We start from the raw sequence: 25,934 nt of genomic DNA, 5'->3' as shown, positions 1-25,934 counted from the left end.
ATCTTCAATCGTAAATCTTACGCCTGGATAAGCAACAAAAGGAAAGGGATAGGTCTCTCTCTCTCTCTCTCTCTCTCTCTCTCTCTCTCTCTCTCTCTCTCTCTCTCTCTCTCTCTCTCTCTCTCTCTTCATATCGTTTCCTGTATAGTTTTCAAATATGTTCGTCATACATTTGTACATTATTTATCCACTTTATTCTCTCTCTCTCTCTCTCTCTCTCTCTCTCTCTCTCTCTCTCTCTCTCTCTCTCTCTCTCTCTCTCTCTCTCTCTCTCTCGGCGTTTCCTTTCCCTTTATAGTTTTGTGAAATTTCGTTGTCCAGTCATTCGGTAATGAGAAGTCATTTTCGCTTTCGACATCGAAAGAAAACTTTGTTTCTTCAATATACTCATCAGTGGAGGATTCAGAACTAGTGCTCTCATTATCAAATTCCACAACAAGAATATCATTTATTTCATCTAAAGAAATAACCTTCCTCTTTAGACCTTTCATTACAAAAGGAACAACAAATAACCACTTATGCATGAACGCCCGAGCGCACTGATAGGAAACCAGTTCAAACCAGAGTTTTGTAACATCAAGCTACCTTCAGAAAAATAGTTGCCAGACATCATATAAGTTTCTATTCACAGTCCCCATATGCTGAGAGTGTTGCCAAGTGGTGATCCTATACTTACTATACGAGTAAAGTAACATCACGAGACTGACGGCTTGTAAAAGGCAATTAAAGTCATGAACGGAATATACAGTTGAAGGCGGTACCGAGTAGATCGTGGTGAACGGTTTATCACGTGGGTGACGCTTAACAGGTTATAAAAACATTTTATATAGTTCGGTATTTTCTCTATACATCCTCTCCCAGAAAACCTTCAAATGTGAATTATCGGAATGTGTGCAGATCTTGGCAGTGCGATAACTAATTAGCGACTGAGAATAAAAAAAAATAAAAAGCCCGATTGACGAATGACGATGCTGATGAAGAGGATATCGAATACCGATTTTTCCCTAATTTATTTTTTCTACGTTCTGTCTAATCCAATGTACAGTACATTCTTATGTAAAGGGCGAACCCCAACATTTCTTGATGCTGCTACACTTTAATTATAGATATTTTACCACCTATTTATAATCTTTATTTATAATAACATCTTTAGTAAAAGCTCTTCAATATCACTTTCAGGAGTAAATGCGTTTATGATCGACGATGAAACGTAAAAAAAAAAACGTTTTCCTTTTAACCCTGGATAGGTACGGTGGGTCGTTTGCGACCCCGAGCGTCAAAAAAAAACAGGTTTTTCTCATGTGACTCACCCCTGTGACTGAATTTGTGGGTGATCGACCTGCAGGAGGTGTCTCCCCTACACGCTCTAGTAGTGTCCAGATGTGCATTGCTGTAGCTGTACTCCTTCCCCGATTTCTGAGACGCGTCGGGGTCGTTCGCGTCCGAGTTTACCCTTCTGAGGTAGTTTGCATAATTATCAAAGTTATTACGTATTATGAAATTGTCGTAGAATGGTGCAACTTGTATCAGTTGTGGAAAGTCTTGGTGGATTGTTTGGCTACCATGTGCATGTTTTTTTTTTTAGTTAAAATGTCGTTCATCACCACGAGGACCATTTTACCGCGAGTGCCCCTTTTTCATTTTTTTTCATTTTTTTGCCAAGTCATTTTTCCGTAAGATATTGCCAAATAGTGTCGTAAAACTTTTGCTTGTTTAGTGTTGGAAAGTGTGTCTAGATGATCTGGCTACCCATGCATGACTTTGTTTTTGTCAGATACGACGTAGTTATTGGTATATTGGGTATTTAACTGCGGTTACCAATTTCTGTTTTTTTTTCAATATTTGTAAAAATTACTACGTAGTAAGGAATTGCCGTATATTATTCATTTTTTTTTCATGTTTATGTGTTAGAAAGTGTGCCTTGATGGTTGGGCTAACACGTGCATGTCTTTTTTTTTATCTGAGATGTCGTATATTAGAATGTCGGACATTTTACCGCGAGTGTCCCTTTTTAATTTTTTTTAATTTTTTTGCCAAGTCATTTTTCCGTAAGATATTGCGAAATAGTGTCGTAAAACTTTTGCTTTTTTAATGTTGGAAAGTGTGTCTAGATGATCTGGCTACCCATGCGTGATTTTGTTTTTGTCAGATACGACGTAGTTATTGGTATATTGGGTATTTAACTGCGGTTGCCAATTTCTGTTTTTTTTTCAATATTTGTAAAAATTTACTACGTAGTAAGGAATTGCCGTATATTATTGATTTTTTTTTCATGTTTATGTGTTAGAAAGTGTGTCTTGATGGTTGGGCTAACACGTGCATGTCTTTTTTTTTTATCTGAGATGCCGTATATTAGAATGTTGGGCATTTTTCCGCGAGTGCCCCTTTTTATTTGTTTTGCATTTTTTTGCTTAGTCATGTTACCGTAAGGAATTGGCAAGTAGTGTCGCAAAACTTATATTTTTATAGTGTTGGAAAGTGTTTCTAGATGATCTGGCTACCCATGCCTATTTTTTTTTTAGCCAGATATGGCGTATATATAAGTATGTGTTCGATTTTCCTGTGATTGCCATTTTTTCGTTTTTTCCCATTTCTTTCAAAATTACTACGTACTAAGGAACTATCACAGAGTAATATTTCATTTATATGTTTATTTGTCGGAAAATTTGCCTTGATGGTTTGCCTAGCACGTGGCTGAAATTTTTTTTTTCTGAAATGCCGTATATTAGAATGGCCATTTTTCCACGAGTGCCCCTTTTTATTTGTTTTGCATTTTTTTGCTTAGTCATGTTACCGTAAGGAATTGGCAAGTAGTGTCGCAAAACTTATATTTTTATAGTGTTGGAAAGTGTTTCTAGATGATCTGGCTACCCATGCCTATCTTTTTTTTAGCCAGATATGGCGTATATATAGGTATGTGTTCGATTTTCCGGTGATTGCCATTTTTTCGTTTTTTCCCAATTCTTTCAAAATTACTACGTACTAAGGAACTATCACAGAGTAATGATTCCTCTAGATGTTTATTTGTCGGAAAATTTTGTTTACTTTTTTTTTGATTGAATATCATCAATTTTTTTTAGCTAAAATATTGTTTTACATTTTTTTTTTTCGATTTTATTTCCCTTCAAAAAAAATTTTTTGGGTCAGAATTTTAATTTTATAATCGTAAAATAATCGACAATTATCCAGCAACCCACCATACAATTTTTATGCATATCCAATAATAATTAGATTAGTAAATAACACCTTGAAATTGACATACCCTTCCTACATTTCAAGTGGCAGATTAGGGAGTCTGAGTCAGTGTGGTTGGCGGCCATTTTGTGGACATATCCGAAGCGTAAGCTGCCCTATCTATATATATTCTTGTTCCCTATAGAATTTGTGATATTTTGGTATATTTTTACCTGCATAAATATCATATTATATATTAAATATATGTATTTTTTTACGAAATTTCCAAGTACTCAAAAAATTACCTTTAGATATGGCCCCTGATATAAATGTAATTTACAAAATAATGAAGATTTTTTTACATATTTCTATTTTAGGATAACATATGTTTATTCCCTAAAAAAATTAGCCACTTCCTATTTCATTTGGGTACCCAAAAAAATTCATGAAATTTGGACAATTTTTTTTGGCCAAAAAAAGTTACCCTTTTTTTCTCATTTCAGATCTTCACCTCCATGGGTCTGACTTCATCCAAAATACATCAAGATGTGTCCTAAACATTCAAGAATCAATTCCTAAAAGGATTTGTGTATATATGTATAAACTTTTTTTTTATGAATTTTTATGTCAGGTCTTTTTTTTTTCTACTTAATTTTTTAAAATATTCATAATAAATAGTTTTTCTGCAGATGAGTAGTATTTATCTTTACAGTTGTTTTAAGCATTCATTGAAGTTTTTTTTGGCAAAAGAAAAAAGGAGGTTACTGCAAAAACTGATTTTTCAAGAATTTTTTTTGGCGTCGGGGTCGTTCGCGTCCGAGTATACCCTTAAAGGGGTGTCCGAGGACCGTACCTATCCAGGGTTAAGAAGGCGTTTTTTTAGGAAAAAAAAAAACACGAAACAAAATTGCTCATATTTCATATATTTTGATTTTCTAAGGATAAATAAAACATTAATTATAACATTATTATTACATAGTACCTGGTAAAATATCTTTTGCCGCAAAAGTTAACCTATAGACATATGTTAAAATTGGTTAGCGAGTTCGTTATGATCGGCGATGGAACGTACTAAACAAAGTAATGGGTTTGGTTGTGGTGACATGTTTGGCAGTAGCATGATATAAAAGTCTTTATTTTGATGGTTTTTAATTTAAAGTTTAATGAATAAGGATTTTTCACCATAATCACAACGTAAGTATAAAAATTAATTAGTACAAATATGGAATATTATACATATAGGTGTTGGACAGTTAGGCTAGGCCTAGCGACAAGTTCACACAACAGATGGGCAAACCTTAACATTTTTCATCCAAAACTAGTCTTAAAATGTTTGAACAGAAATCTTTCTCTCACATTCTCCCCCCCCCCCCTTCTCAGACATCGGGGAACCATCACCCCCCCCCCCAATACAATTAAGAAAACAATAGATTTCCTACGCTTCGCGGTGCTTGACTCGCGGATTTAGAATGCTCCTCGCAAATACAGGAAAATTAATTTTTAAAAACTATCGATCGCGTAATTGAGGAATCGCGTAATTAGAACACGTGTAATTCGGGACCCTACTGTACTGGAGTGGCAGATGTAGAGGGGACTGGTTCCGAAATTGCAACGGAAGAGACAGAAGGTGCGCGGGCGATCTCACCCTCGTAGTCAGGAGTCTCCACTTGATCTTCCTCTTCTTGACTCTCAGCCATCAGGGTCCTTTCGGTATTATCCGACACATCCGACATCTTCTCCACTTCGTCTATACAGTACAGTATGACAGTCTTGGAGAGCGTCCAAAACGTCAGGTTCAACCGTCAGTTGGACGCAGGGGATCTCATCCTTGGGAATGACAGCATCCGCAGATGCCTTGGGAAAGAGTTAGGCTCTCATCCGTTCGCTTGGGAGATAAGGCCCCGTGGCGTTCTTTTGGAAACCACGCACCCACTTGCACAGTTTCTCTCGGGCGATGTCCCTGGCCTCCGCTGACGGAGGGTTATCAAACACTTCATCGAGCAGGTTCTTGCACACAGGGCAGACCTGCGGGTCCCAATAGCGAAGATTTCCCTTCAAGATTGAACAGCCGGCGTGGGTTCGGCACGCCAGGTGGCCATAAAAGTCGGGGCGACGAACGCTACAGAAGGCGCTCTCACACCATAGGTACACCTGTAAAAGAAAAAGGCAAATGAGTCTTTGGAAGTCAATGACAGTATGACTTACAATAATCTTAGATTAGTATTAAGTTATCAAACTTATAACATAAGATTCCTTTTATGTATAAGCTTAGGATAGATAAGCTAGAAAGGAGGCAGGAAAGACATACTTGTGCATCCCGCCCAGCCAATTGCCGTGACCCCACACCGTAACTAATTCAAGGAGCCCGTCATGAGTCCTGGAAGGAGGAAGAACATCCATATTGGATGAGTCAAGCTTAGGTTTCCTCCAAGGAATTAAATACAGTGAGAGGGAGAACTGAAATCATTCAGTATAGAAGAAAAGGGGGAAGGATGTTCTAATCCCCTCCTAATCAGGATAGGTCCCTGCAAAAGACTGCGCCTGGATGCACAGAGTATGCTGGAAAATTTTTACTGCACAACTATTCATAATAGTTTTCAGTCTATGGTATATGATACAGTGAACCCTCGCTACTTCGCGGTTCGACCATCGCGGATTCACCACTTCGCGGATTTTTTCCATAACCCATATATATACAGTAATATATATATATATATATATATATATATATATATATATGTATGCATGTATTTATGTATATATGTATATATGTATATATGTAGGTATGTATATGTGTATACATATAAATATATATATATATATATATACACACACACACATATATATATACATATATATATATATATATATATATATATATATATATATATATATATATATCTAAAGTAGGAAGATGTGATGTAGTTATAAGGGAAAAGTATGGGAAATAAGTCTGGGTAATAAGCAAAGCTCTACCTCCAGTTTGTTTCTTCATTATGATCAGAGATATATGTAAACAAAACATTGGTTGCCATTTTTTATCGTGCTTTTTAGCGTGTTTAGGAAACGCATGATATAAAATCGCCTTTAATATTTGTGCCTGTTTTAGTTTAGGGTACTGTAGTACATGCATTAAGTGTTCTGTACATTAAAAGGTAGTTTGTTAACAGTACTACGTACAAGGGAAGGTTTTAAAAGTCTGAATATACATGTTGAATAAATAGGTAAATATGGTGTCACTACTTCGCGGATTTTCACCTATCGCGGCCGCGTCTGGAACCTATCTACCGCGATAAACGAGGTTTCACTGTATACCATAGATGTACTGGCTATCATCTATAGCTGTACAATAATCACCGCCGGCACTGGGCCGGCAGGGGGAAGGAGTGACTGTCCACTGTATAGGTAAGTTAGAAGGCGCCGGCAGAGTGACGGCATGCCGGAAGCGCGCCGGGCGCCGGAAAATCTTCTTCAAGGGGAGACCTTTCCAAGCCATCAGTCTATGTGGCAGTAGGAAGGCAACACCTTATATGATGGAAGATCACCGGCAAGTCAGCGGCCCCCGGCAGCCGGCAGGTGGCCGGCGAAGGTATACCGACACTGACATCATTCAATGGGACAGTGAGGATACAGAAGGCCCTGACAGCTGACGCCGGCAGGGTGGAGGCGGCAGTGGACCAGCACTGAGAGAGAGAGAGATAGAGTAGGAGGAGAGAGAGGGAAGCATAGTACTCAACACCTGTACCCCTTCTTCCTCCGGAAGGAGTGTTCAAATGAAAGGGAGAGGGTGGCAACCTTTCATCCAGTTGCAACAGAGCCGGCAGTCAGCTACAGTTGCAGGTGGCGGCCCAAGGGAGGACCGAAGAACACTCAAAGATAGTGAGGTCTTCCGTTGGCAGACCGACCTGTCGTATGCTATCCCATAGTTCGACTATATGCGGAAAGCGTAGCAGATCGGACTAACCAACGAACCCACAACCCACAGGCATGCGGTGGAGATGTAGGACGACGGACAGGGGTGTGATGGCTCAGCCAACACAAAGTAATAGATGGGGGGAGGGGTAAGGGTGCTGAGGGGGAGTGTAAGGGAGATACGTAGCTCCCACCGGCACTCCCAGTGGTGGGGATTCTGTTCAGGGCTAGCCTATCTAGGGAGGAAGAATCCATTCTCCAGCCTAGGGTAGGTTAGCACAGAGAAGGTACAGCACTAATGTCCTGTCCTAAACTATAAAGAAGTAGAATCCCTTTGGACTGCCTAACCTAGGGTAGGGGAGCTAGTCCCCCAAACTAGGAAAGACAGGGGTAGGACAAATCGCTAGGCCACAGGGAGACTCCATAGAGAGAGATCATGTACACCCATCACTAAAAGTCACAATTAGTGCACTGTTCCTTGCAGTTTTCAAGCGGCAAGGTTGAGCACACTACTTCGCGTAGTGTTTGAAGAAAACCCTGGATGACTTCCATCCAGTATATGAGCGAAGACTTTCAAAGTTCATATTTTGGAAGAAATTCAGAGACGAAGCAATCTTTCTCGAATCATGACCTGCGGGTGTACTGTCTGGATCCGCTCTGCAAATGAAGTAGGTGATCTTCGCCCTTAACTGTTTCAAAGACAATGTTGAACCTGAGGTTTCTCCACTAAAAAGCTGTCCTCCCATAGAGTCTAAAGTTCTACGAAGATAGACCTTTAGGCACTCTACTGGACATAGAGATGCATCTTCCTTCAGAGGCCAGATTCTGGTGGGTGGCTCATTTTTAGCGAGAAACACTGTGTCAGGAAAGAGATTCAGTTCTCCACTCTCCGTGAACTGAATATGGCCCTCATCCCTCGAAAGGGCCACTATTTCGCTAACTCTGGCTCCTGAGGCTAGTGCAAATAAGAATATAACTTTTTAGGTCAAATCCTTTAGAGAGCAATCTTCATTGTTCAGGGTTGAAGCCAAATGAAGAACCTTATCCAAGGACCATGAAATGGGCCTCAGAGGTGCTGCAGGCCTTAGGGATTTTATTGAAGATTTCGTTAGAGAAGTCCACCTGGAAAGCATACAGCAAGGGTCTAGTCAAGGCAGATTTACACGTGGAAATCGTGTTGGCTGCTAAACCTTGTTCATGGAGATGAATAAAGAATGATAAACAGAAATCTGTCTAAATTTCTTTTGGTTTCTTTGCCTTGACAAAGACAACCCATTTCTTCCAGGAGGACTCGTATTGTCTTCTAGTAGATTTAGACTTATATTCTTCTAAGTTTATACTGTCTTTCGAAATTCCAAACCTTTTCTTGACTGCTAAGGAGAGAAAATCATGAGATGAAGGTTTCAGGTTTTCTGTGATGAAGCGAAGACAGTCGACTTCTGCACTTGTTGAGTCAGAACTGGATCCGGCAACGGGACCAGCTTCAGTCGCAGTTCCGTTATTAGAAGGAACCAAATGCTGTTCAGCCACTTGTGAGCCACTATCGCTGCTGTTCCCCGAAAGGATCTCAGTTTGTTGAGGACCTTTAGCAGAAGGTTGGGTGGAGGGAACAGGTAAATCCTGGACCATCTGTTCCAATCTACGGACACCGCGTCCACTGCTTCCGCTAGAGGGTCCTCGTACGGGGTTACGTATCGAGGTAGCCTATTGTTGTCGCTCGTTGTGAAGTGGTCGATCTGCAGTCCTGGGACTTTGCGTAAGATGAAGCAGAATGATCCTGCGTCTAGGGACCATTCTGACTCTATCAGGGTAAACCTGGATAGAGCATCCGCCGTCACATTGCGGAACCCTTGAAGGTGAACTGCCGACAAATGCCATCTCTTCTTTTCCGCTAGGCGGAAGATGGCCAACATCACTTGGTTGATTTGGGGCGATCCCGAACCTTTTCGGTTCAGACATCTCATTACCACTTCGCTGTCCAGGACCAGTCTGATGTGGATCAAGCAGCGAAGCTTCAGTTTCTTCAAAGATAGAAAAACTGCCATGGCTTCCAGAATGTTGATGTGGAAGGTCTTGAAGATCGAGGACCAGGTCCCCTGGACTTTCCGTTGGTGAGAGTGGCCTCCCCATCCTTCCTTTGAGGCATCCGTGTGAACCATGACCGAGGGTGGAGGTGGTTGTAAGGGAACAGATTTCTTTAGGTGCTTGGCCTCTGACCATGGCTTGAGAAGTGATCGCAGACGGGTTGGTATTGGTCTTGTTAGATCTCTTCGAGCGTTTGATGCGTATCTTCTCCAGACTCCTGATGCATCTTTTAATTGTGCCCTCAGCACTAGGTCTGTCATTGAGGCAAACTGGAGGGAGCCCAGTACTCTCTCCTGTTGTCGTCTTGATATCCGAGCGGATTTTAAAAGTCTCTAGACAGATCCCGCTATCTCTTTCCTCTTCTTTGATGGAAGGGAGAGGCGGTGTGTCTGTAAGTTCCAATGAACTCCCAGCCATTGAAACTTTTGAGTTGGAGATAGTCGAGACTTTTCCATGTTGATCTTGAATCCCAGATGTTTCAGGAACTAGGAACTGGATCACCTTCTTGGAGGTTTGCATGCATTCTGCTTCGGATGCTGCCCACACCAGCCAATCGTCCACGTAGGCTATTACCTGAACTCCTTTTAGGCGTAGTTGATGAATGACTGCGTTTGCAAGCTTCGTGAAGATCCTTGGGGCTATGTTTAGTCCGAAGGGCATAGCTCTGAAGACATATTGTCTCTTTTGTAGCTTGAATCCTAGGTAGGAGGAAACTTGTCGATTGATTGGGACATGCCAATATGCGTCTGCCATGTCTATGGAGACTGTGTATGCCCTTTTGGGCAACAGGGTCCTTATGTGTTGGAGGGTGAGCATCCTGAACTTGTGGTTTACTATCAACTTGTTGAGTGGCAACAAGTCCAGAATGACTCTGAGTTTGTCTGAGTCCTTCTTTGGAACACAAAACAGCCTTCCTTGGAATTTGATGGACTTTGCCCTCTTTATTACTCTCTTGTCTAAGAGTTCTTGGACATATTCTTCCAGAATGGGGGTTGAGTGTTGGAAGAATTGAGAGAAAGCTGGTGGAGTTGCGTTCCAGCTCCAACCTAGTCCGTTCTTGATCAGGCTGTGGGCCCAGGGATTGAAGGTCCAACGATCCCGGAAAGAGAAGAGTCTCCCTCCTACCGGAAACATCTCACTTGGAGTGCTGACCAGAGGACTTGCCTCCTTGGCCACATCCACCCCTGTTGCCTTTGCCTCTTGAGCGTAGAGAAGCCTCGAAAGGAGCCTCTAGATTTCGGCTGAAAGGTAGTGGATTTTCTTTCGAAGGCCGGGGTAAAGACTGGCAACTGTGTCGCCAACTGCTGGGGTACCAATTGGTACGTGGTGGGTGGTTGTGCCACCGCCTGGGGCACCGTGGCCGCGGGAAGGTGTTGCTGTTGTATAGGGGGGCAAGAGGGCGCTCTTGGCCTCTTTGTCTTCCTCTTGGGTTGGGGACCCTCGTCCTGGGAAGACTTCCTCTTCATCGACAAGCCCCACTTTTGGAGAAGGTTTCTATTCTCCGTGGCAGCTTTGTCGACGACCTCCTTGACCACTTCACTTGGGAAGAGGTCCTTACCCCAGATGCTGGATGATATCAGCTTCCTTGGTTCGTGCCTCACCGCAGCCGAGGCGAACACGAACTCTCTACAAGCCCTTCTGGCCTTGATAGAATTGTAAAAGTCCTTGGTCACTGTTGCTAGGTGAGCCTTGGCAAAGACCATGAACATGTCTGGGGATTGGGAGACGCTTTCCATCGTCTCCATTCCGGTTTGAAGAGACATTGAGGCGGCAAGTCTTTCTTTCGTTTCCTGCTCCCGGCGCAGGTGAAAGTCTGACAACTTAGGGAGGTCTTCACCGAACTGACGTCCGGCAATGTCGGCCTCCAACTTCCCGACTGAGAAGGTATGATGCACATCCATCCAATTTTTTTCGACCGATGGTAGGGCGAGGGAGAACGGCCTACACTCCTCGAGTGCGGGACATGGTTTCCCTGCCTCGATCGCCTTCAAGGCTGCCTTGTACCCTTTTTCCATAAAGGGGAAGGCTCGGGAAGAAGAAGCATTGAAGGAAGGGTGCTGCTTACTCAGAGCAGGCACTTTGGAATTAGTGAAGGCCCTCTCCGTCAGCGTGCTGGATAGCAAGGCCTGAGCTTTAGGGAGGTCAAGGATTATGACCTCTTTCGGCTCTGTCTCCTCTTTCGAGGGTGTTTCCGTCCTCAGACGAACGTAGCAGTCTGGGTAGGCCCCTAGGCTGGGCCAGAATTCCACATCTTCGACAGGAACTGTGCCCAGCTTGTCGGAGATGATGTTCCCCGCTGACGTTGGCATGTGCTCAGCATGTCTATACGGGTTGACGGCCGAGGAAGGGGGAAGATCCTTAACGTTTAACTTCTTCGGAACTACACGGGAAGTTGCGAGTTGGTGCATTTCCAACCTTAACGCAACTTCTTTTTCAGTGGTCTGCTTCTTCAAATCTTGGACCATAGTGAGTATAGACATTAAAGTCTGACTCATATCGGCCAATTGGGGAGCAGAGGAGGTCGAGGGAACGGGCTCTGCGGCCGGAGCCGATGAAACCGAAACTATCTCGGTCCCTTCTTCGTCAGTCTTGGGAGCCATCAATGACTCCTCCTCCTGATCTTCAGCAAGAAGACTTCTTTCAGTGCCTTCTGACACTTCTGACATCTTGTCTTCCAGCCGGATGTCCTTCATGGCATCCGATACATCAGATTCTACCAGAATCTGAACGCAGGGAATCTCTGAGAGAGGTTGCGGGATTACTGCATCTGAAGATGCCCTTGGGAAAAGACAGGCCCTCATCTTTTCACTAGGAAGGTAGGGCCCGGTAGTGTTCTTTTGAGCACTCCTGACCCATTTTCGCAGCTTCTCCCTTGCTGTAACCCTTGACTCCGTTGTCTTTTGATCATCAAAAGCCTCAGTAACCAGATTGGAACAAACATCACATACCTGGGGGTCCCAATACTTCAGAGCTCCCTTTGTTGCTGCACAGTGCGCGTGCATTCCTGCACAGTCCATGGCCGCAGAAGTTCTTACTGCGGACGTTGCAGAAAAAATTCCCGCACTTGGGATGGTCCTCCTGTAGAGAGGAAAATACAATGAGTATTCGGTGAATTATCTCACAATATTAAGTATACAATATTGTTATGTATATATAGCTTAGGATAGGTAAGCTAGAAAGGAAGAAGGAAAGACGCATACATGTGCTTCCTTTCCAGCCAATTGCTGTGACCTCCCTCAAAATTAAAATCATGGGTATTTCTAATGTTAGAAAACCGTTGGAAGATCTCTATCCAATAAGGATATATATAAGTGTAACCTAACACTGTCTTCTGGATTTTTAATGTTGGGGATTGAATTTAGTGATCACTAATTATATTAAAGAACGAACTCACTTTCTTTGTATTAAGTGGTCTCACAAGAGGCTGCCCATGAAAACACAGTGTATGTTAGAAGAATTATGGGCCACCGTATAATCTATACTGTAGTTTTCTGATAGCAGTATGATCTATATTGCAATTATACTGGCTACTGTATAGTCATATACTGTAGTACCCGCCCGCATATGCCGGCAGGCTAGCACCTGGGTACAAGTCAGAAGGTGTACTGCCTTCTGGGGGTAATGGGCGGCAGATCGCCGGCTGTCGGTGGGTTGCCGGCTGCCGGGAGGTCGCCATCAGTTGGCAACCTCCGTTAGCCAGCGGTTAGGTAGTATACGGGCAGTCGGCCATCCGACCGGATGCCAGCAGCTAGCATAGCTGTCGGCAGATAGCCGGTGGGCTACCGGCTGTCGGCAATCTATGCCAGCCGGCGATTAGTTATTATTATATCAGCGGTCTGCAGCCCATCCAGCTGCCAGCAGTTAAGCATAGCTGCCGGCACGTAGGACCCAGGGTACCAATCACTAGTACACAAGCATAAGAGAAGGCCAAAGGCTGTAGCATAGAGAGCTGAGAGTAGGCAGCCATCCACATTGAGCCGAAGCGATTGAATGAGGAAAACGGGCGGGCGGGGGGGGGGGGGGGGAGCTAAGCTCCGCCCCATGCCGCCAGCCAACCAATCAGCATAACTGCCTGGTTTTCTTTCTCTTCGGCTGTTTCAGCTGAGCTGAAGCGAATTCCTATATTAAATGATTACGAGGTTTGTACATCGTGTCGGAACAAAAACCCTTTATAAAGTAACCATATCAAGAATAAACAAATGAATATTGGGTAGTTTCAGTGAAATAATGCTTACCAAAAATTATTTCCCTGGATATTCTTTGAAAAAATGGTTTGATAACCAAATAGAGGAATTATTAAAAGAATATTACTATTGAAGTCTTGACATAATACCAACAATGTAAAACCAGCACTGACTTCTCTAAACAAAACTTTATGATCTTGACAACTATAAAATTCACTTACCCTGATTGTTGCCTCCCATTTGAAGATAAATACTGAGTTTCTATCTGTCTTGTAAGCTTCAAAATTTTTCTGAAAACCAAATAGTTTTATTTAAGTCTACAATATTACTTGATGTACAAAGCTGTACTTTCCAAGTAAATCCTAAGGTATTAAAATTAAAGTCACTGTTAATTTCATAATTATGGTACTGTAATTACACTAACTAAGAGTTACCTTACATCTAATTTCTTCAGTTAAAATTTAGTGAATAAAAAGATACTGTACATGGCCCAAACCAGATAGTAGCAGAGAAAACAAATCATACAATCTTAAACTAATTTTAAATATAAAGGGGAAAAATAGAATCTACAACTTCAACTGAAGGAAAAAATAATCTACCATTTGAAAAAATTACTTCCTTACTCACAGGAAGGAGAATGACGGCAAGATTTGTAAACATTTCACACATTCATGAGAAAGCTTAAGAACTATACAACAAATCAAGAGCCCAAACTAGAATGTGGACTCTTATAACTAAGCTCTCATATTTGCTGAGCCAAGAAAATAAAGTGTGTTGTTGCTAATCCTAATGAGTGGCTTTTTTCTCCCCATTCAATAGAGTGGCAAATCTATTTACTCAGTTGATGTTTTGATCTACTAGAGACTAATGTATGTTTGGGAAGAAAAGTAAATTAAATTCCATATACTCTTCTGAAACCCTAAGTGTCCATAAAAAATTCAAATACTCACTTTCGGTTCCTTATAGAAACCTCCCTTCCCCAGAGTATAAGACCTTCTTCAGTTAGCTCCTGAAAAAAATTGAAAAACAAAATAAATTAGAAAATTCAATCATATAGTAATTGTAGGTTACCAAGCAAGTAATAAACTTCAATCAAAATCTTAATATATTAAAGAAAACATATGGGTGGGTGATGTGATATGGTTAGTAACCATTAAAAGATATATTCTTTTTTATTTGAAAAATTTCAAAGTTTGAAACAGCAAATCCTGCATAAGGCAGAATTTCAGAAATCAACATTAATATGGGCTAAGTTGATCTACATGGTCAAATCTATTATTGTAAAATTAAAGTACCAAGGCTTTATTCATAAATGCTATACGCAAAGTTCTAGTTCTAGTTAGAGAGGCACTGAGCATCATAAGGAACTGGCTATCTTTTGATGAATTTAGCCAATATATCCTCTATGGCCGCAGGGGCATAAACATGACAAATTCGTAGGTAATTTGTATTTTTCCTAACTATACAAACATTAGCTAATTAATAGGGGTTATTACTTTCGGCGTAGCTGAAATGACGAGCCATTAAAATTTTAACGAGGGTTTACTACCCCACCGCTAGTTAGCGGGGGTAGGGGGTGTAGCCTAAACACCCCCCCCCCCCCCTCGCACACACCTGTGCTTGAGCTCACTTTGCTTGGAGGTAGGACTTCAAGGGTGATAGGGCTAGCGGGCAAGTTTGGTTAAATAGCTAAGGTTTGTATAGTTAGGAAAAATACAAATTACCTACGAATTTGTCATTTGTTCCGTAACTGACATACAAACCACACTATTTAATAGGGGTGACTCACCCATTAGGAAGGGTGGAAAGTCCCTGCCAGTACTGGCTTTTGGCTTTGCCCGGGGACTCAATATTTGAGTGTGTTCGCACTCAGCAATAAGGAGTCCCTGCACCTCGCTAGAACCTTGCTACGCAAAGACTGCGGCCTACGCAAGCTGTGTGTGAAGGTAAAATAAAGTGTGACTCATCCTAGGAAGCTGACCTGTAGTCCCTTAGAAGGAAACTTTAGGCTAGGACTCTCCCAATACCACCTCGTCAGAGTATGGGGACGTGACAGTATTATCTTAATACTCGGAACACAAGGAAACATGGTTTACCTGCAGTGGTTTTAGGTCAGCTGTGCAGAGAACCCAGGATGCTGCTTTCCCCAAGAGAGAGGAGGATGAAGAAAAGAGTAAGGGCCAGACAAATCTTTTCATTCATGCAGACTAAGACCGGGTAACAATGCCCTCAACCTTCTGCTACTTGTCCACTAAGGAGCCTGAGGTTTTAAACCAGCTGTTGTGCAGCCACCACAGGGCCGATAGAAAACGTATCGAGCCTCCTGTGGGTCACGTCGTGCAGGTAGTGGGCTGTGAAGGTCGTCTGACGTTTTCACACCCCAGCTTGAAGGACCTGCATCACTGAGAAATTTCTCTTGAAGGCCAGGGACGTAGCTATGCCCCTGACATCATGTGCTCTAGGACGACGTGACGGAGGAGGGTCTGGATTCAGGGACAGATGGATTACCCTACGAATCCATGCCGAGATGGTGTTCTTGGTGACCCTTCTCTTAATCCTCCCAGTGCTAACAATGCTTGCACCTGGGGACGGACTGCAGCCGTTCTTCTGAGATATAGCCTCAGACTCCTTACTGGCCACAGTAGGAGAAGGTCTGGGATATCTGTTACAGAACGGAGACTTGAATCCGGAAGGAGTCGAACCGAGCGTCCACCACCCCCTGATTTTGAGTCTTAGCACCAAACTCAGGGACGAATTTGAACGTTACCTCCCCCCCACACCCTTGCATGGGTGATGTCATATGAGAGACCATGAAGTTCATTGACTCGCTTGGCCGAAGCCAAAGCTAGTAAGAACACCGTCTTCCATATTAGGTGGAGAACTGAAGCCTGGCGTAATGATTCATAATGATCCATGAAGGAGGTCTCACATCCGACTGAGGGCAGGTAAGTTCATAACCTCGTATGAGTAGGGAAAGTTCCAGCAAGGAAGAAAAGATCATTTCTTTGAGCCTGAAGGCTAGACTTAAGGCTGAGCGATACCCTTTCACCCACGAGACTGAAAGGCGCATTTTCTTCTCGCAAATACACGAGGAACTCCGCTATTGCTGGAATAGTGGCATCGAGTGGAGAGATACCCCTTCCACGACACCAACCACAGAAGACTTTCCACTTTGCCTGGTAGACAGATGCGGATGATTTTCGCAGATGTCCAGACATCCTAATCGCAACTTGTTGCGAAAAATCCTCTCTCAGCGAGGAGATGCTGGATAGTCACCAGGCGTGAAGTCGTAGCGAAGCTACGGCTTTGTGGAAGATGCTGGCATGTGGTTGTCTGAGTAGATCGTGTCGTAGAAGGAATTCTCTCGGAAGTTCCGTTAGGAGTTGCAGAAGGTCCGGAAACCCTTCCGCGTGATGCCATAGCGGAGCTATGAGGGTCATTGAAAAATTGACCGATATTCTGGTCTTGTTGAGCACCCTCCTCATCAGACAGAACGGGGGAAAGGCATACACGTTGATGTTGCCCCACCGTTGTTGGGATCCGGGACTGGGGGGAAGTACAGTGGAATCTTGAAGATCAGCGCTGTCGCGAACAGATTCACAGTCGGGGAACTCCACAAAGTCAGTACTTTGTTGGCTACTAGATGACACAAAGACCACTCGATGCTCACTACCTGAGACGCTCTGCTTAGATTGTCGGTGAGCACATTCCTCTTGTCTGGAATGAAACGCGCCGATAGTAGAATCGAGCGGACTTCGGTCCATCTCAGTATCTCTACTGCAAGATGGGATAGCTGCTTCAAAAAGGTACCTCCTTGCTTGTTGATGTAAGCCACTACTGTGGTGTTGTCGCTTATCACCACCACAAGTGACCTGCCAGGTATTGTTGGAACTGCTGAAGGGCCAACAAACCGGCCTTCATCTTTAGACGATTTATATGGAGGCACTTTTCTGATTCTGACCACAGGCCTGAGGTCCTGTGGTACAGAATGTGGGCCGCCTCCCCCACCCCTTTCTTTGAGGCATCCGAAAACAGCATTAAATCCGGGGGAAGGACGAGAAGATCCACTCCTCTTCGTAGGTTCTCGTCTGTCACCCATCACTAGCGGTCCGTCCGTTCCGCAGGACCCAAAGGGTTTATGACGTCCGGGGAATCGCAACCTTGATTCCACTGGGATTTGAGCCGCCACTGGAGAGATCTCATCCTGAGGCGATCGTTGGGAACTAGACGAGCCAAGGATGAAAGGTGACCAAGGAGACGTAACCACGATTGGGTTGGAAGCTCTTCTCGTCTGAAGAAAGGGCTTGCGACCCCTCTCAGCCTTGCTATCCTGTCGTCTGATGGGAAGGCTTTGTGGAGATTGGTGTCTATAATCATGCCTAGGTAAACCAGTCTTTGAGTGGGAAGCAGAGAGGACTTCCCGAGATTTACAATGATCCCCAGATCCTGGCAAAGTCCTAGAAGTTTGTCTCGGTGTCGAAGAAGGGATGACTCCGAGTCTGCTAGGATCAGCCAGTCATCCAGATAACGGAGGAGACGGATGCCGATCCTATGTGCCCACGATGATATTAGGGTGAACACTTCTGGTGAAGCCCTGTGGTGCTGTGGAGAGACCGAAACACAGCACCTTGAACTGGTAACCCTTGTGGTCTAGGCTGAATCCTAAGTACTTCCTTGAAGACGGATGGACTGGGATCTGGAAGTACGCGTCCTTCAGATCCAGTATACACATGAAGTCTTGCGGTTTCACTGCAAGTCTGACCGTGTTTGCGGTCTCCATGCTGAACGGAGTTTGCTTTAATAATCTGGACCTCTGCCCTAAGGGCCCGGCCCCTTGCTGATCCCATGGCAAGGGAGCTAAATGACACCGGATTCGTCCTCAGGGGAGGTAGAGATGTTGTGAATGGGACGCGATATCCCTGACTGATTACGGAAATCGTCCAGGAATCGACCCCGAGTTGCTGCCACCTGTCTGCGCAACCTTGTAGGCATCCCCCACTGGCGGACATGCAGGGGGACTGCCAATCCTAGCGTTTGCGGCCTCGGCTGCTCCCTCTAGGATTCTTCCCTCCCCTGGATCACTTCTTGCCTTTCTTGTCCTTGACCGGAAAGGGCTTGGACACCACTGTCTTCACTGCCGTTGTCGGTTTCGTGGTCTTGGTGAGATGTGGCTGCTGGGGTGCTGGAGGTTTATAGGGCTTGAATGTCACAGCCCTATGTAGGAGGGAGTCTTGGTGACTTCCTCCACCTCTCAGCAGCCTGCTCCACGTCCTTAGGCACAAACAGGTTCGTCCCCATAACGTAAGAATGTCTGAGCCTGTAGATTTCGGTGCTAGGGGCCTCCCGGTATTGTCTTGGAGTCCTTCGACTCCCTCATGGGAGGGATGCAGGACTCCAACAACGACAGAGGCAGGCTCTTCTCCACCCTTATTCGAGAAGACTTTACCGCGCGAGGTGGGGTTTCCCTCAATGGTGTGATGGAGGAACGTCTCACCTCACATGACTCTCCTAAGGACTGGAAATCCTCGTCCGAAGGGGAGGGAGAAAAGTCTGAGGGGGGAGGGTGCCTGCCTCGAAGACTTACGAGGAGACAGCTTCGTCCTCGGAGAAGTTACCGCATCCGAAACTCCTCTTTTCCTCTTCAGGGGAGTAGATGCAGCCAAGGATTTGTGGCCCAACTCAGAGAGAACAGGCTTGAAATCCTGTGCTACCACTCTGATTAGAGCCCCAAACCAGGGCTGCCGGCTGACGGCTGCACTGTCAGACACTCCCTCTGGAGGAGGGAGTCGCCTGTAAGAAGAAAGGAGATAAGGAAGAAATGTCCCTGGACCTTTCTGGAACCTTCCCCCCTACCGGCAAGCGCGCTGTTCTGCGCTTGAGGGGGAGGGAATACGGTGATGGCGCCCTTACTGTGCGTTGTCCTGCAGCCTCGCGCATGGGAGGGTATTGGCGATTGCGCTGGGCGCTCGCACGATGGGGAATACCAGGGGCTCGCACGATGGGGAATACCCAGGGTTCGCGCGATGGAGAATACCCGGGGCTCACGCGCGGGAAACTGCTGGAGCGCTCGCGCGTGCGGGCGAGACTTCATAGAGTGCGCAGGAATCAGATTGCGTGCAGGATCAGAATGAAGAGCCCGTGCGGGCGAAAATAAAAGATCGTCGACGCGTACTCGCGTACCAGAATGTTGGCACGCGCACCCACGACTATTGGCACGCGCGGATGACTATCGGCGCCAAGTGCACGCGCACGAAGGTAGCAGTGCGCGCCCGGGAAACCATCGGTACCCGCGCGCGGACAATCGTCGGCGCTTATGCGCGTAAGAAGATCGTTGGCGCTTGCGCGCTTAAGAAGATCGTTGGCCCTTGCGCGAGTATGAAGATCGGCGAGCGCGCTTCACGCGCTAGTAGGTTGAAGGGTCAGCTGGCAGGAGGATCAGGAACTAGGATGTGTCCTTTAAAAAAGGGCGGGCATCCCCCGATGAGGACCGTAAGCAGGTCTGCTTTAGAGTCCAGGACCGAAGTCCTTCGTTGCAGCGCAAGGTTGCGCTGGAAGATCGGTAGGTCAGCTGGCAGAACAATCAGGAACTGGGATGTGCCCTTTGGAAGGGCCAGCATCCACCGATGGGACTGTAAAAGGTCCGTGTTAGAGTCCAGGACCGAAGTCCAAAGGACCACGTTGCAGCACAAGGTAGAGGTCACTGGAAGTTCTGCTTGATCCTCTGAGGCGGAGTCTCTATGAGAGACCTCTCTCGCGAACGAGAGAGGTGAACACTTCGTAGAAGAGACTTGCCAAGACTGTGCTCCACCCCTGAAGGAAGAAAACTCAGCAAGGGGGGAGAAAAGTCTGGCCGCAGGGCAGCAACAGTAGTTGAAGGCGATGAATTTATTAAGGTATGGGAAGTTCTCCCTCTGAAGAGAGAAAACCTCACACCTGGGGAGGAAACCTCCCTCGGAAGGGAAGTTGTCCAACCCCTGGAGGCGAACCTCCATTAGCGTTCTATGATGATCTGAAGTACTGGCATGTTGTCACGGGAGTACTTCTAAGAGAAGGGATAACGCCCATGACGACGTCCTCTGAGGGACGGCAGCGACAGCAGAATCCCCAGGCATGAACAGGACAGCTCTGCTTCGTTGGCACTCTTTAGTCGAACGAAGAAAAACTGCATAGTTAACAGGGGAAATAAAATCAAATAATTATTTTAACAGAAATTCCCTAAGGAGGAACTCCAAAGAGGAACCCCGAGGGAAAAACAAAATAAGAATTAAGTATGTGCCCACCTCCCCCAGATGACATCCACGGGAGAAGGGGGGGCGGAGTAACTGTAATAAAAACAGAATTATAACAATTATAATTATCTAAATCATTTAAGAATATAATAGTGAGAACCACTGAACCCCCGAAGGGAAGTGTTCCCTGCGGAAAAAGCTGAAAAGTTAAAATACAATTAGATTTCACTAAAAATAATTGAGACAAACAAACAAAATAGCAACCTAACCCGCAACGGGAAAGGAGCTACCGTAATAGTACGTAGTAGTAGTAAAGGTGAACGACCTCGAGTAGAGAGAGACCATAGTCAATCTAAAAAAAGGCCACATTCCCTTCGCTGAGAATCCAAGTTTCCCGTAGGAAAAGAGGAAAAGTGAAGATAATAGATGAATGAAGAGGGACCAGGCGATGACAATTTCCCTGCGGCGGACAAGTTAACGGATATGCCGACGGGAAGACCGATGGACCAGAGAGGGAGAGGTCGTTCCCCACGAAGTGGAACTGTGGTGGCCTTGCTATGCGTGTCGTTGTCGTACATCACACACACAGCATAAACACTGAAAAGAAAACTTACTACATTTCTATACACAAATATATACATAAACATAAAGAATGTTTATATATATATATATATTACAAGTATAAGAAAAAGTAAGTAAAAAGACAAAAATTAATGCCAGTCCAAAATAGGCGAGGAGAGAGAGAGGAACAACCATTCTCGCTCCGAGCCAAAAGTAAAGTGAGCTTAAGCACAGGTGTGTGTGAGGGGGGGAGAGGGTAGCAGGCTACCCCCCCCCACCCCCCGCTAACTAGCGGTGGGGTAGTAAATCCTCGTTAAAATTTTAATGGCTCATTTCAGCTACGCCGAAAGTAATAACCCCTATTAAATAGCGTGGTTTGTATGTCAGTTACGGAACAAAATCAGAATAGCGCCAACGTATCCCTGCGTGTCATAAGAGGCGACTAAAAGGGACGGGATAAGGGGGCTGGGAACCCCCTCTCCTGTATTATAATCCTGTGAGACATCAAAGAAGTGGAGCTGGGGGGAGAGTGACTGCTCCCCGCACTCTACTTTTAGGGTGTTTGAATGTGCGTGGATGTACTGTAGTAAGATAGAGTAAAAGATGTGAGATTGGAAGTATGTTTAGGAAGAGAAGGATGGATATATTGGCTTTGTGTGAGACAAAGATAAAAGGGAAAGGTGAAGTGATGTTTGGTGAAATGTCTGGTAGTGTCTGGGATTGAAAGGGGAAAAGCAAGAGAAGGTGTGGCTTTATAGCTGAGTTAATGGATGACAGGTAAAGTGGTGGAATGGAAGGAGATATCATCTAGGTTAATGTGGGTAAGGGTTAGGTTGGGTAGGGAATGTAGGGCTTTTGTCAATGCGTATGGGCCAGGTTGTGAAAAAAGTGAAGAAGAGTGGAATGAGTTCTGGAAAGAATTAACTAGGTGTGTAGAAGGACTGGGTAGAAGGAATTATGTAGTTGTCATTGGTGACTTAAATGCTAGAGTGGGCGCTGGAGAGGTAGGTGTCATTGGGAAGTATGGTGTACCAGGTGAAAATGAGAGTGGTGAGAGACTGGTAGATATGTGTGTTAAGCAACAGATGGTGATAAGTTCTAGCTTTTTCAAAAAGAAAGATAAAAACAAGTATACATGGGTAAAAGTGGCAAATAGAAGAGTGGTAGAAAGGGCATTAATGGATCATGTGTTGATAACTAAAAGAATGTTTGGAAGATTGAAAGACGTGCACGTGTTTAGGGGTATGGCTAACGGTATGTCTGATCACTTTTTGGTGGAAGGAAAACTAGTTTTAGCAAAAGAGTGGGGGAATAGAGTAGATGCATGTAAAAGGGAGCTAGTGAGGGTTGAAGAGCTAATAAAACCGGGGGTAAAAAGTAAATATCAAGAAAAAATGAAAATGGCATATGACGAAGTGAAAGTAAAAGAAACTTTTAATTTAGAGGAGGAGTTGAAGTTAGTAAAAGAAAATTTTGTTGGGATTGCAAGTGATGTGTGTGGCAAGAAGTTTGTTGGAGGCAGCATGAGTAAGGGAAGTGAATGGTGGAATGAAGGAGTGAAGGTAAAAGTGGAAGAGAAAAAGAGGGCTTTTGAAGAATGGCTGCGGAGTAATAGTGTAGAGAAGTATGAGAGATATAGAGAGAAAAAGGTGGAAGTAAAGCGCATGGAAAGTGAGGCAACGAGGGCGGCTGACCTGAGGTGGGGTCAGGGATTGGGTCATTCATATGAAGAGAATAAGAAGATATTTTGGAAAGAAGTGAAGAGAGTAAGGAAGGCTGGTTCAAGAATTGAAGAGACAGTAAAAGATGGAAATGGAAGGTTGTTAAAAGGAGAGGAGGCAAAGAAAAGGTGGGCGGAGTATTTTGAAAGTTTACTGAATGTTGAGGATAATATGGAGGTAGATATAATTGCTGTTGCAGGTGTTGAGGTGCCAGTGATGGGAGATGAGAATGAGAGAGAGATTACAAGAGAGGAAGTGAGGAGAGCACTAGATGAAATGAGAGTAGGAAAAGCATCTGGTATGGATGGTGTGAGAGCTGAGATGTTGAAGGAAGGGGGTGTGACTGTACATGAATGGTTGGTGAGATTGTTTAATATGTGTTTTGTGTTACCAATGGTACCAGTAGATTGGGTTTGTGCGTGTATTGTACCACTATACAAGAGTATGGGAGATGTGCATGAGTGTTGTAATTCAAGGGGTATTAGTTTGTTGAGTGTAGTTGGAAAAGTGTATGGTAGAGTACTGATTTATAGGATTAAGGATAAAACAGAGAATGAAATCTTAGAAGTACAGGGTAGTTTTAGAAGAGGTAGGGGTTGTATGAATCAGATTTTTACAGTTAGGCAGATATGCGAGAAATATTTAGCAAAAGGTAAGATGTTGCGTTTATGGATCTGGAGAAAGCGTATGATAGAGTTGATAGGGAAGCAATGTGGAATGTGATGAGGTTATATGGAGTTGGTGGATGGTTTTTGTAAGCAGTGATAAGTTTCTGCATAGGTAGTAAAGCATGTGTTAGAATAGGAAATGAAGTGAGCGGTTGGTTTCCGGTGAGAGTGGGGCTGAGACAGGGATGTGTGATGTCACCGTGGTAGTTTAACTTGTATGTTGATGGTGTGGTGAGAGAGGTGAATGCTCGAGTGCTTGGACGAGGATTGAAACTGGTAGACGAGAATGGCCATGAATGGGAAGTAAATCAGTTGTTGTTTGCGGATGATACTGTACTGGTTGCAGACACAGAAGAGAAGCTTGGCCGATTAGTGACAGAATTTGGAAGGGTGTGTGAGAGAAGGAAGTTGAGAGTTAATGTGGGTAAGAGTAAGGTTATGAGATGTACGAGAAGGAAAGGTGGTGCAAGGTTGAATGTCATGTTGAATGGAGAGTTACTTGAGGAGGAGGATCAGTTTAAGTACTTGGGGTCTGTTGTAGCAGCAAATGGTGGAGTGGAAGCAGATGTACATCAGAGAGTGAATGAAGGATGCAAAGTGTTGGGGGCAGTTAAGGTAGTAGAATAAAATAGAGGGTTGGGCATGAATGTAAAGAGAGTTCTATATGAGAAAGTGATTGTACCAACTGTGATGTATGGATCGGAGTTGTGGGGAATGAAAGTGACAGAGAGACAGAAATTGAATGTGTTTGAGATGAAGTGTCTAAGGAGTATGGCTGGTGTATCTCGAGTAGATAGGGTTAGGAACGAAGTGGTGAGGGTGAGAACCGGTGTAAGAAATGAGTTAGCAGCTAGAGTGGATATGAATGTGTTGAGATGGTTTGGCTATGTTGAGAGAATTGAAAATGGCTGTCTGCTAGAGAAGGTGATGAATGCAAGAGTTGATGGGAGAAGTACAAGAGGAAGGCCAAGGTTTGGGTGGATGGATGGAGTGAAGAAAGCTCTGGGTGATAAGAGGATAGATGTGAGGCAAGAGAGCGTGCTAGGAATAGGAATGAATGGCGAGCGATTGTGACGCAGTTCTGGTAGGCCCTGCTGCTTCCTCCGGTGCCTTAGATGACCGCGGAGGTAGCAGCAGTAGGGGATTCAGCATTATGAAGCTTCATCTGTGGTGGATAACGGGACAGGGTGGGCTGTGGCACCCTAGCAGTACCAGCTGAACTCGGTTGAGTCCCTTGTCAGGCTGGGAGGAACGTAGAGCGGAGAGGTCCCCTTTTATTATTCTTTTTTTTTTTTTTTTCATTTGATGTCGGCTACCCCCCAAAATTGGGGGAAGTGCCTTGGTAAATGTGTTGGTGTGAAAATGTCATACGCACACACTCATTGTTCTGTCTCACATCTCTTCAATGTGATATAGAATTATTTAGAGTTGTAGGTTACTTCTTGAATAAGTCAAAGTTAAATTAACTTTAAACAAATTTATTGTTAACTCCATCACTGGAGTATGGATGGTTTGGTCGGAAGACCATTCCGTGTGGAAATTTAAGTAGAACTAACAAAACATAGCTTTGCGTTGATGACGTTGTATTAGTTATCTCAGCATTTATCACAAATATGATTACACTAGATTATAATCGGAAGCCATCTGGTTCCGTGTAGAGATCAACTGTTTCTCACGGGATGCTTGTGATATGTTGACTCTAAATACAAAATGTTACCTATGAAATGATTTAGTCTTACTTTCGCATCCTGTTATGGCTTGACGTTCACACACTCCCAACTTCTCCAATGATCCCTTGGGTCATGGGTTTATAATGTATATATTACATTACCTCGAACAGCTAACTTCAAATATTTGAATAACAAAAATTACGTTAAAAATATGTTTTCTGGGAGTGTGACTGGATATATATTTTAGCCATAGCCATAAACAAGTGATTAAGGACGAATGTGCAAATAGGTATATGTTATAAAAAAATACATACCTAATGGACATAGTAAAAAATTAAAGAAAAATGCATGGAAAATACAGATCTATATATGGTATATTGCTAGCAAATGACTATGTGGTACCACCAATAAAACTGAATGTACATGTGAATTGGTAACTTGTTAAAGAATAGTTGTTACCTTTGTCAAAAATACAGATTATTATAATGCGGTAACTGATAAGGAATATTTGTTACTTTGGTAAAGATATAATTTCAACAATGTTGTTATTAATGTGCACACAAAAATAAATTCCTGGTACGTACATGCACCACGGTTTCATAATATATATATATATATATATATATATATATATATATATATATATATATATATATATATATATATATATATATATATATATACATATATATACATATATAAATATATATATATATATATATATATATAT

The 25,934-nt window shown here is 43.8% G+C and overlaps 1 protein-coding gene across 3 annotated transcripts in view; it reads right to left on the bottom strand.

The window, feature by feature from the left end:
* Window positions 1–25,934, bottom strand: part of LOC137646999 (lymphocyte cytosolic protein 2-like) — a 428,100-nt gene that overhangs the window by 322,404 nt on the left and 79,762 nt on the right. For all 3 annotated transcript variants that reach the window (XM_068380101.1, XM_068380100.1, XM_068380102.1), the window contains exons 4-5: window positions 14,306–14,364; window positions 13,577–13,645 (exon numbers count right to left, since the gene is read on the bottom strand). In XM_068380101.1, coding sequence (XP_068236202.1) covers window positions 13,577–13,645; window positions 14,306–14,364 — 128 coding nt within the window. The remainder of the gene's footprint in view (window positions 1–13,576; window positions 13,646–14,305; window positions 14,365–25,934) is intronic.

Source organism: Palaemon carinicauda, chromosome 9 (genome assembly GCF_036898095.1).
Source record: "Palaemon carinicauda isolate YSFRI2023 chromosome 9, ASM3689809v2, whole genome shotgun sequence".
Classification (NCBI taxonomy): Eukaryota; Metazoa; Arthropoda; class Malacostraca; order Decapoda; family Palaemonidae; genus Palaemon; species Palaemon carinicauda.
The sequence above is the reverse complement of the archived record's forward strand: the minus strand, read 5'-3'. Positions and strand labels throughout refer to the sequence as shown.